At 37.2% G+C, this 12,955-nt stretch overlaps 1 protein-coding gene across 1 annotated transcript; it reads left to right on the forward strand.

The window, feature by feature from the left end:
* Window positions 1-6,020: 6,020 nt before the first annotated feature.
* Window positions 6,021-11,517, forward strand: LOC121384442. The gene is made up of 3 exons (XM_041514840.1): window positions 6,021-6,130; window positions 8,908-9,009; window positions 10,248-11,517. Exons 1-3 carry the CDS (start codon window positions 6,065-6,067, stop codon window positions 11,397-11,399), a joined length of 1,320 nt encoding a protein of 439 aa, XP_041370774.1. The 5' UTR covers window positions 6,021-6,064; the 3' UTR covers window positions 11,400-11,517.
* Window positions 11,518-12,955: the final 1,438 nt, after the last annotated feature.

Raw genomic sequence — 12,955 nt, forward strand, 5'->3', positions numbered from 1 at the left:
TATTCAATCCTTGTTTTCTTTACATTTGCATGAAAACAAACCCAAACCCCGACAGGTTTCATGTACAATTCATCATCTAAAATGCACGAAGTTGACTTATTTCCATTTTACAAAAATCTATGTATGTTTGTTTGCCAGGGCAAACCTTGCAGTTCAGTACCCACAAGTGTTCTTGGTGGTAGTTTTTGCATCTTTGTAAGGTACTGATTGAAGATTCAAGGGGTGCAAACTTGGCACCCTTGGGCATTTTGAAATATTCAAGATGGCTGCCAAAACACATAACTCGGATACTTTATTACATATAAAGAAACTGTTGATGTCTATGGCAGAATTTTAGGGGTCATGGAATTCATTTTGAACTACCTCAGATAAACAAGACATTGTAACATCATATAACTTCAAGATGGCCGCCACTATAACGTCGGAACCAGTCTGGCAACAGAGAGGCAATGTTTGGCCTAACCCAAATTTGCTTTGGGTTTTTTTTTAAATTATGTTTATTTATCTTTGGGGCATATATAATAATATCTAGGTGGATGTAGAGTTGTCACCCTTGAACAATTTAAAATATTCAAGATGGCCACCAAGAGGTCTGAAAATCAACAAAGTACTATATATCTGTAATCAGATATAATAAAAAGATATATTTATCTTTTTTTTATATATTTAAAAAAATAAGGAATTCAATGAAATAATAATTTAAAGGAATCAATAGGAATTGTTAATATAATATTCAAGATGGCCGCTATGGAATGTAAAAATCAACAAAGTGCTATATCTATATAACGAAATGGTAAAGAATTCAGTTAAACAATTATCTGAAGCAGCAGTAGAAATAATTAATATATATTAAATATTAATACTCTAGATATTGCCACGGACTTCATCGATGTGAACATTTAACTAACTAGTGTCTCGGCGAGTCCAACCAAACGATAAATATGTTAGAAACTGTGCGTTACTAAACTATAGTTGAGTGTTTATGTTATACCACAATATAAATTTAAGTACAATATATTTCAGTCGTCTTGTGCCTATATTCGACTAATTATTCTACATACTTGTCCTCTTTTTCTGCCAAATCAGTTGCATTTCTTGGTCAATGAAATAAACCTGGCCACCTAAACATACACTGAAAACTTTACATACCAGGTTGGAACCGATGCAACCACATAAATTTTGCGTTCTACAGGAATATTCAGTCTCAAATGAACATCTTATTAATTTTAGCAACTCATCTGAAGCTAGTGGTATATCAGGGACAGTATCTGTTTTAAGTGATTTAGAAGTCACGTCTCGTGATCAGTCATATGCAATTGAATCTAATGTTGGTGGATTTGGTTCCAAATAATTTATCTTTTGACTGAGGGATTCACCAGTGGGAGGAAGATAGGCAAGCTTTGGTGCACATGTCATGCTCTGACCAACGTTTGACAACCACATTTTATGATGATAAAAGCATTTCTCATGGACTTGGTGACAGTGGCTGTAATATACAATGTAGGGGCATCACTATTGTTGGAAAGGGTAAGTGGAAATGCTACAGGCTGGTTTTCACACCATTAACTATTTAGGCAATATCAGTATACCTCTGTCAGATGTCACAAGTCAAGCCAGGTTGTTTACTGCAGCATGCTATAACCTGTAACAGTGTCAGTGTATGACAGACGTCCGCCACAAGATGTGGTCATCAAACGTTGTGCGGAGCACGGACTGTGCACTAAAGCTTGCCTCTCTTCCTCCCACTGATATATTCTTTGGTGAAAATGTTGCCCATGCTCAGGTTGTAGCATGGATGGGTACTTTAGAACCAAATCCACCAACATTAAATTAAACTACACAACGATAGTCATGGGAAGCGACTTCTAAATATCTTATACCAGCTACCGCCTCTTATATCTCACTGACCTCAAAGAAGTCGATAATATGATCATGTAACAGTTAATCGCCATGCAGAACACGTTCTGTTGCAATAGTTCCAACCCGGCATTTACAGTGTTCTGCTTAAGCGAACGTGGCCAGGATTGTTTCAATGACCAAATTACACAAGTTTAATTGGCAGAAAGAGATGATGATGATATAGACAAGACAACTGAATTATGTTGTATTTAAATCCTCAACATATATTGTAATAGCTATTTACCAATACATGTATCATTTAGTTGCGCGCATATACATACATACATACATACACATACATACATATATGATATATATACATACATACATACATACATACATACATACATACATCTTGCAATTTGCGGGCGAATCGGTGCCACAGGTTCGAGTCCCAGCAACAGCATGGGACAATTTTTGAGGCCAGAAAGGATTTAATTATCCCCTGCGCCAGTGCGTTAATATCTATGTATGTAATAGTCAACCTCGACATACATACAATATATAGATATTCATACATCAATACATACATACATACCTATAAGCGGGATCGACCGCGTGGATTGTAAGCCCCGTGCATGTGGTTGAGTTAAAGAGCATCTTTTTTTTATGGATGCCTCGATAGCTCAGAGTGCATCGTGGTTAGTCTCGCAATTTGCGGGCGATTCGGTGCCACAGGTTCGAATCCCAGCAACGGCATGGGATAATTTGTGAGGCCAGAAAGGATTTAATTATCCCCTGTGCCAGTGCGTTAATATCTATGTATGTAACAGTCAACCTCGACATACATACAATATATAGATATCCATACATCAATACATACATACATACATACATACAGATCTGTAATTGTTTTTAGGGCTACACCACTTAAAGTCTATTTGTGACAATTTTGAAGTGGCCGCTATTTATTAGTGCGTTTTTGTCTTATTCTTCGTTCTCGTCTTATAATAATTCCACTATGTAATAACAAATGTGTTTTGTGCCAACATCTTTATTTATGTAGAGTAGGGGAATTTACAACATATAGTTTCGTCCCCCAAACCAACCCGCCCCGCCCCTCCCCGCCCCGCCCCGCCCCGCCCCGCCCCGCCCCGCCCCACCCCGCCCATTTATCAGTATGTGACAATGTTATACGATTTCACAACATTTGTTTCTGTTTCCGTGGACAGTTTTGGCAGACGGGTAACACGTTTGCTTAATTATTACAAATACAGGGTGTAACCAAACACCTTAAAACTTAGATGATAGCTAGTTAAAAGAGAAAAGAGAATTGGGCTAATTTTTTTTTTTTTAAATGTTGTTGTTTGTTTGTTTGTGGTTGTTGTTTTTTTTTTTTTTTTTTTGGGGGGGGTTTGGGGGGGGCGGGGGGGGTTACATTATTATTATTATTATCCCACTGCCCCATTTTCTTTCTGGCTTTTGAATTTTGTCTCATTTTTTCAAGATCTAGCAATTCCTCTGATCTTTTAACTTCTTTCGCTGTCCACCTCCACATCCCAGTCCTTGTCTCTCCAAACGCGACAGGGGTTTGTCTTGTGTGGCTAGCCATGCCACACACCTGCCATTCCCCATCAGCGTTTGGCTGGGGGCTTAGTCTGACCACTTCTGGGAGTGTTCAGTAGTTACTTGAGGCATTTTTAAGAGGCACTCGTAACCACCTACTATACACCCTTATTACCTGCGGTCGTTAGTTAGTGCCGTAGGTCAGACCAGCTTTATTAGCGGCAGAGGACGAGGATGTCAGGTGGGTACAGGGAAATACACATAGACTGCACTCGTGGAGGAAGTTGAGACAGGTAGGTGATGGTGTGGACATCTCAGAAAACTGAGTCGGAGGAAACTGACAGAGAAGTTCAAAACAGATTGAAATCATGGGAGCATTTGGAAAGGTTTGATATTAAGATAATGAGAATGATAGCAAGAGGGTGATAGATGAGAAAGATGAATGGAAGTGTGAGTCAGCTTTGCCGGGATTTGAACCACTGTCGTCAACTTAATTGTCCAGCAATGCTTTTTGTTCCATTATTATAGTTTGCTTTGGCGAGGAGGGGACGCTTTTTTAAAATTTGCGAAACTGGCCTCTGGAATATCCATTGACGTGTCAAATTTACATCTATTCTGAACAAGATTTATGATGAAATACTACATTCTGTGTGTTTTTCTTCTAATTAGGTAATTAGTACAGCAATTAAAAATTATGTTTGAACATTTTTGCTGTTGTATGCACGGCAGTTTAACCAAATATATGGCACTGTATATGTTTCAATCCATCCTGGATTTCTCGTGTCACGTTATTAACAACCTTCAAATGGAACACCGCTGTCACTGTCGCGTCGTTTTCACTCGGTGCAAGATTCAACGCATAGTGTCATTTAAAGCGTTGACAACAGGCTTCTCTGTGACTCCGTGTCCTTGCTCACGTGTACTCTCCGCCATCTCAAGATACCAGTGCATTGATTCGTGTCAGCAGAAGGGAGTGACACAGAGCCGTCAATATACCGACCGAATTCACTACCAGTTTAAAGAAACTCATTTAACAAACCAGATAGTTCCGTGTCAAAGTCCCAAGTGCAAATATTAACGGAAATAAGGAAATGGTTTATTTAACGACGCACTCAACACATTTTATTTACGGTTATATGGTGTCGGACATATGGTTAAGGACCACACAGATATTGAGGGAGGAAACCCGCTGTCGCCACTTCATGGGCTACTCTTTTCGATTAGCAACAAGGGATCTTTTATATGCACCATCCCAGAGACAGGATAGCACATACCACGGCCGTTGATGTACCAGTCGTGGTGCACTGGCTGGAATGAGAAATAGCCCACTGACGGGGAAAATATTAACAGAGTAAAAATATCTCAGGCAGTGATTATTTGTGTTACTATATATTATCTATTGCCAATAAGTAAATGTATTTTTGTTTTGTATACTGTTGTTATGCAATAAACACTAGAGATTGAAACCAATATAGGGTAAAAGAAAAATAATTGTTGGTGATAAAAACATTAATTAAATGTCTTAAACGCCATGTTAATCTCCATTTTTAGGTAGATTAAAATTATTGGGAGATGCTAATCTTGTTATAATTGTGTTGTTGTTGTTGAATCCTTTTTAGCGATACACCGAGTTCATATGGGGGCGGGACGTAGTCCAGTGGTAAAGCGTTCGCTTGATGCACGGTCGGTTTGGGATCAATCCCCATCGATGGGCCCATTGCGCTATTTCTTGCCCCAGCCAGTACACTATAACTGGTACATCAAAGGCCGTGGTATGTGCTATCCTGTCAATGGGATGGTGCATATGAAAGATCCCTTGCTGCTAATCGAAAAGAGTAGCCCATGAAGTGGCGACAGCAGGTTTCCCAGATCTCAATAGCTGTGTTTCTTAACCATATGTTCGACGCCATATAACCGTAAATAAAATGTGTTGAGTGCGTCGTTAAATAAAACATTTCCTTCCTTCCTTCCGAGTTCATATACCATTATATCTGTATTTGGGTACAAAGACCCTATAGTAATTATATTTTAAAACGGTTTTATTTAAATGGCGTTAACAGCCTTTGCGTAGAACTGTTATTACCGTACGTTTATTAAGGCCACAGTGTTAACTTTAACATTGACTGGATGTTTAACGACACCCTGGTAACTTTAACAAGACAAGGTCTTGAAGTGTCTGAGAACAGATTTTATTGATTGTTTGCTCATATTACAGTATTGCGTTTCCTGATCCAGGGTTATATACGTTTTGTACCGACAGTCAGCTGACAGTCTGACATTTTGCATATCACATTAAACATGTTTTCACTCCTGAATCGATGTGTTCTGTGTACGCCCGTCTCTCATTATGATTGATATTTACCAGGTATAGTAACAGAATAGTACGTATATGGTATATTATATGATACATTATATAAGTTATGTTATAGATTTATATAAATGTAAGCAAAATACCTTTTTATGTTTTACGTATACTAGCATTCTGCAAAAAAACCAATAGCATTCTGGTGATTTCACGTGATGTTAATTTTGTCCCGCCTTTTTTCAATGAAGTCAAGTGAATACTATACCTTATTGAAACTATACCTTCTGTTGATATATAAGATCATCTTAAACAACAGTATGAGAACATACGGACTGAGTATTTCACCGAGAAGTCATGTCTTTTTGTTTTGCCAGCCTGGTCGTTCTTGTGCTTGTATCACACGTACCTTCCTGTCGATGTGTAAGTTGAAGCTGTTTTTAAGATTTCACACCGAGTTTATATATTAATATACCACTCATCATGATACACGTATTGATAGGAATTCACCAGAGTAGTTTATCAAATGTGTTGTTTCACTGAAAATTAGCAAATTATTTGGATTTTGTTCTCATAATGGCTAAACATGTTTTCTCTTTTACTATGTGTTATTTTAATCAATTCATTCAAAGAACATTTCCTTTAAAGAGACTATCCGGAGTCTGTTGTTACGGTAACATGTTCTCTACTAGTAGAGCGCTTTAACGACCACTGTTATACATTTGATGTCTGTGACAGTCTGAATTAGATTTTTTTTCTTTTTTTTTTTCTTTACAATTGAATAAATGCTTATATAATAATAAACTATTTAACGCTGTGAATTCAGGTGTAAGAGGCTGTTAGAAAGCAAGCTTCAGAAGTATTAAACAATTGGTCATTTCTTAAGATGCTAAATCTTACACACATTTATATAAAATTGTATCGTTTTAGTGTTCAACCAAAAATAGGTTTAACCTTTAAACTAACAGACCCGTTCCAGCATCCACTAAATGTGTTTGTGCCAATCATTTACGTTTGGTTTTTTTTGTTATGCACATTTTCTAAAACAAAAGACGTCAATATATGAAAACAGCAACACATAACCATTGTGAAGAATATTGTCTGTTCCGTGAACAAATTATATTATATTTTCTCGAATGGTTTATTATACTTACATACCAAACGGATCTCCAACCAGGATGGATATTAACAAAATGATAATTAAATATAGTTTGGTAGGATAAAATAATCAATAAAATATAATTTTATTTTTGATATTCACTATGGACAATTATTGTTGTTTATATTTTGATGAATATTTTAAAAATTTTATATTAAGAGGATGAGTGTTTAATCATATTTACTATATAATGAACCGGCAGTTTCTCGCTCAACAACAGTACCGTTTATTTATTTATTTGGATTTTATTTGAATTGGATTTTGCTATATTTTCATTGATGATTTATTTTCATATTTTCGACATGTGTATATCTGGTTCCAGTGTACACTGTTGCTCAATTTATCTATTTATCTATTTGTGTCCATTTATTTATATTTGTGTTGCCCAATTGCCTTATTTTCGGGTGGTAACCTTAAATTAAGCCGTGGCCAATTCAGCCAATAAACACATAAACACAATATTTTGAATTGTTATCTTTGATAATAACTAGTTAATGACGTCGGATATCTGCTTTATCCTGTTCAGGCCGAATTAGAAATTCCCCTTGCCTCGCGGATTTTCCTATTCTTACCTTCACAGGATAAAGCAGATATCCGACGTCATTAACTAATTATTATCTATAATCAACTCCTGCTGATAAATTATGATATCACAAGACACTCGGGGGAGTATCCTCTCTATATAGCAATGTAATATATACATCTACAGAAACCATACAAGTGATATCGGGTGAAAAGTCATATTTTCACTGTGTTTTAGCAACAGTGAAAATATAGAAATCGTATTTACTTGTTTTTAATAAAGTTAATTATTACATTATCTCCTTTTGTCTCGTTTCTTCGTCTTTAAATCTGATGATTACCAATGCATCTGATCGTATTTGTTGGGGCGGGACGTAGCCCAGTGGTAAAGCGTCCGCTTGATGCGCGGTCGGTCTGGGATCGATCTCCGTCGATGGGCGTATTGGGCTATTTCTCATTCCAGCCAATGCACCATGACTGGTATATCAAAGGCTGTGGTATGTGCTATCCTGCCTGTGGGATGGTGCATATAAAAGATCCCTTGCTACTAATGGAAAATGTAACGGGTTTCCTCTCTAAGAACATTACCAAATGTTTGACATCCAATAGCCGATGATTAATAAATCAAGGTGCTCTAGTGGTGTCGTTAAACAAAAACAAACTTTAAACTGATCGTATTTGAAAACCCCCACAAAAATATAATTTAGACAACTGTACCCAGAAAAAAGGATTTGAAGTGCAATTACGATAAAAAAAATATCTAAAACAAATTGAATACGAAGTTAAATATCGATGACACAATATCCTGTCATTGAGTGTAAGTTAAAATTTAACGGCGTTCGATTAGTTTTGCTTTTGTGTTTTTTGTTGTTGTTGTTGTTTTTTTGCTTGTTTTTTTAGGATCGCTTTGTCAGGTATGTCTGCACAGCAGTATTATTAAATAAATGTTAATTTAATAATTAAATAAAGATAATGTTTATTCAAATTTCTTTTAAAAAGTCTATGGTCAAGTAAATTTTCTGGGGAAGTTCCATTGGAAGAAATATATCATGGCGGTACGTGTTTTTGATAGGATAAGCGAAAGATATTGTCAAAAATTAGGAAAGATGCAAATAATAACTAGACCATTTCATGGTGGTTTTCCGAACTCGTGATGTGTGAAAACCATATTTTCATTCACTGCTTCACAATTCGTGAAAATATGGTTTTCACATATCACTCGTTGACATAAAAGTCGTGTTAAAAAAATCCATGAAATAGCCTCTATATATTATCTAAAAGATATAAGACAACCCAGCAAATCCACGAAGATGTGACTAATATGTATGTACGGATGAATGGATGGATGTATTTGTATGTTTACCGTTCGATATTCTCATACATAGTGTTTTAATAACAGATGAAATAGCTGATATACAATTAATGAAATATTTTGGTTTAATGCTTTGCTTCTCCTTTCTTCTTCTTCTTCTTCATATTATTTGTTTTGTTGGTTGTTTTAATTTTTGTTGTTTTACAGGATACTACAAGTAACTGGTCCTGCAACATTATTCATGAGGTAGAGCGTCTTCTTGTTAAGCTGCAAACCTACCAACTTCAAAATGAACGCTTATTGGAAAGGGTACGTTATTTATGGTAGCCTCGGTGATGAGCAAGTGTAACAATCATACCATCATATTCACCACGATGTTCTTTGTGTGATGAACACTTGTGACGGGTTTTCAACAATAATATATATATATATATATATATATATATATATATATATATATATATATATATATATATATACACACTCTCTTCAAAAAATGTAGGGGAACCTAAAATATTAATGTTAATATCAACTATTAGACCGAACATACGTTTTAACCACAGACATCCTAGTAAAGAACGTTCTGGTCTGTTTATCAACACACCGAAAAACATTCCATAGTTTGCACTGCATCACGCAGTTGCCCTGTACACGTGCGTGAGGTGTCATTCTCGATTTTGTCAATTTAAAGGAAGGTCCATTAATCACTGTGGAACATTATTTCTGTCAATCTTTTTCATTCTGTTGATCATACAGTTGTTATTGTTTTGTTTTTAGTAATTTTTATTGTTTGAATTTGCGATTTACTGATAAAAAACGTCAACTTTCAAATTTCACTTCTGACCCCAATCGTTCTTCAAGATCTTCGGTGGTCATAAAACCTACTGTAATACTGAACTACCGGTTGTAATGTTTGACCAATTAATTCACTATTATCATATAACCATTCCCCACAGCTAATATACCTATAATATACTTAATTCTTATTAGAGTTTCCCTACCTTTTTGAAGAGTATATATATATATTCGTAATAATCGAACGAATATGCAAAATGCAGATAAGAGGCTTACATAGTGTTTTATTATACACTAATTTGTTTAAACGTGTACGCTATAATAATAATAATTGGACAGTTACATCTTTGATGAGAAGTCTTTCATTTTAACTTTATTTCCCTGTTTATATACCATGTGTGATTCAGGCACATACCTGAGTTATTTGGGCTGTCTTCCAAGAATAGGGGTGCAAACATTAGACGAAATACTCTATATATTAACAGTAAAATAAAACACAAACAACTACAGCAAACCATAGTAACAATCTAAAGCATACTATAAACTACCAGTTTTCTGCGAGAAAGACATTTTTGGGTATGTCGCTATGGAATTGAATGCAACCACAGTCAACAGGGGTTGGGGTTGGGGGGATGGCTCCCCCAGAAAGAAAATAGGTTAAGTTTAGGGTTAGGGTTAAGAAAATAATACAGTAATGATAACAGTAATTACCCTCTGGCATAATAATTACAATGTCAGTTTGTTATTTTCAGAACGAATATTTACAAAACCTACACGAAGAATATCTAGAGAAAGGTGAAGAAAGACTGGTGGCCCACAAGGAAATCGTACAAGCCTTCGAAATACAAATCGCTCAGGAGAAGACGAAGCTGGAGGAAACTATGGAACAGGCGAACTCTCTAAGACTAGAAAATTTGGAGTTAAAGGAACGTATTAGTAAGCTGAGCAAGCACAGTAGCTTACCTGGGCCTGACTTCAGCCCCAGTGTTGTCAGCCTACAACACGAAGACCAGTCTAAGGTGCATGGAGAAAACCCAGAGCACGAAGATCAGTCTGTGGTGAAAGGCGAAAGACCAGGGCAGAGAAAAGCGCTTGAGGTGAATGATAAAAGCCCACAGCACGAACATCAGCCTGTCGATGAAATAGAACTAGTAACCGAACCGTCCAATTATAACACACTGCCAAAGGAACAGGACACGACAGAAACTGATACTACACAGTCAGTCAGAGAAACCCAGCCAGAAAACCCAAAACTGCCCGAACAGGCGACACCGGACCCCACTGGAAAGAGCAAGAAAGATGTAGATGGAGTGGGTGATGATCATAAAGGTGGTGATGCTGGTGCAAAACATCAAGAGAAAATGGGAAAGCAAAGTGGATCCGCGAACAAAGATGTAGATGTAGTGGGTGACGGTCATAAAGGTGGTGATGTTGATGCAAGACATCAAGAGAAAATGGGAAAGCAAAGTGGATCCGCGAACAAAGATGTAGATGTAGTGGGTGACGGTCATAAAGGTGGTGATGTTGGTGCAAGACATCAGGAGAAAATGGGAAAGCAAAGTGGATCCGCGAACAAAGAGAATACTTCAATAGGACAAGGACATGTCACTGAATCTAAACCTGCTGCACATTACTATTCATCCACTGATGCAAGTGTCCATGTGACAGACGAGGAAGAGCAGATCCCACAGCACAAATCCACCACACTACACACTGGCAAGCCACACAGTTTGAATACAATACTGTTAAAAGCTGCTGGAGGTTTAAAGGAAAGCAGTTCTAAAACGAACGAAACGCAGAATAACGCACCTGCAATTAAACATGAACATGGTCCAAATCAAGCTGTAGATGTTTCTAGTACAGCTCGACTACCCGACACGAAGGTAACTCCTAAAGCAACATGATTAAGCCTATATATGAGACTTTCACAACTGGAGTACAACTTCAAAGTTCAAAGAAGTGTCATTCTAAAATACCAATTTTGTCAGGTGTAACCATTAAATAAATAATATATTACAATTACTCATAATGTACTGTTCATTAATTTCATTCATTTTAACTACATGTTCGTGCTTATGTCGAATTAAGATTGAAGCGCGCTGTCCTGGATACACACGGGTTAATGGCTAGTAGTGAATGAGAAAACAAAATCATTACAGAAGCCTTACACTTCCCAATCGAGCCATTAATCAACCTTCGACGAGTGAAAATGCGCGCTGTTTAAGTCGTGTTCACATACACATGATGTGTGGAGTGCGTCAACAACGAAACCATGCGGCATTTTATAGTATTGCACCAATCACGTGCATGCGGCAGGTTTCAAAAAAATTCTGTTTACTAGTACATAAAAATTATGTGAAAACTTAAAAAAAATTAATTGAGAGAGAGAGAGAGAGAGAGAGAGAGAGAGAGAGAGAGAGAGAGAGAGAGAGAGAGAGAGAGAGAGAGAGAGAGAGAGAAATGTTTTTCATTATCTTGTGCGGTACAATTCGCTACATGATTGATTTTGAAAAACGCACCTAATGCCATATAAAACACGCACACCGCACACGCACACACACACGCACACCGGGCGCATGTGAACTACTGTACTGAAGGCAGGAGTGAAGGAATGTTTTATTTAACGACGCAATCAAAACACATTTTAATTACAGTTAAATAATTATGGCGTTGGATATATGGTTAAAGACCACACAGATAGTGACCGAGGAAACCTGCTGCCGTCAAGCAATGGGTTACGTCGCAAGGGATCTTTTATATGCATCATCTTGCAGACAGGATAATACATGCCATGGCCTTTGTTGTTGAGCACTGGTTAGAACGAGACATAACCCAATGGGTCCACCGACGGGAGTCGATCCTAGCCCGAGCGAGCCTCTGGCGAGAGCTTTACAACTGGTCTACATCCCGCCCCCTTGTATACTGAATGTTATTCCAATGATTTCAAAATAAAGAAATAAATAAAAAGAAATAAAAAGAAAACTAAATAAAACCAAACGCCGCACGTGTACGCACTGGTTGTGGGTGGAAGACGGTACCAGGATGCAGATTCCTTAGGCAAAAAAACAAAAAAGATAATAATAATAATAAATAAAAATAAATTTCTGGTCTCTGGTCGATTTTTGTAGGAGTAACCTGTGGGATGTACAGAACCCCGCCCCCCGTCCTACTGTTTAGAACAATATGTAGGGTACCAAGGCAAAGGATGGGGAACCATGGCTATTTAGGATGGACCAAGGCAGATAAGGAGGATGTACAAAAACTAAATATACCCATCATTTCTGTGTGATCCATGCTTTAAATAAAACTGCATCGTTGCATCAATTCTGGACCTTTGTTCTAACCAGAGACCGACTTTATTTGGGCCTTACCTATACTAACAACATTGAGTTGGATGGGTACACTGCTGGTACTAGAAATGTGTGTTGCATCGATGACGATATGTTTCGTGTAAGCTATT

This window comes from Gigantopelta aegis, chromosome 10 (genome assembly GCF_016097555.1).
Source record: "Gigantopelta aegis isolate Gae_Host chromosome 10, Gae_host_genome, whole genome shotgun sequence".
In the NCBI taxonomy this organism is placed as follows: Eukaryota; Metazoa; Mollusca; class Gastropoda; order Neomphalida; family Peltospiridae; genus Gigantopelta; species Gigantopelta aegis.

What these genes read in the sequence shown, in the direction of transcription:
- LOC121384442 (XM_041514840.1), top strand. Translation starts at nt 6,065, where the DNA reads ATGTCTTTTTGTTTTGCCAGCCTGGTCGTTCTTGTGCTTGTATCACAC. An exon ending in ACGTACCTTCCTGTCGATGT is followed by an intron (nt 6,131 to 8,907) that starts GTAAGTTGAAGC and finishes GTTGTTTTACAG; the next exon opens with GATACTACAAGTAACTGGTC. An exon ending in ATGAACGCTTATTGGAAAGG is followed by an intron (nt 9,010 to 10,247) that starts GTACGTTATTTA and finishes TGTTATTTTCAG; the next exon opens with AACGAATATTTACAAAACCT.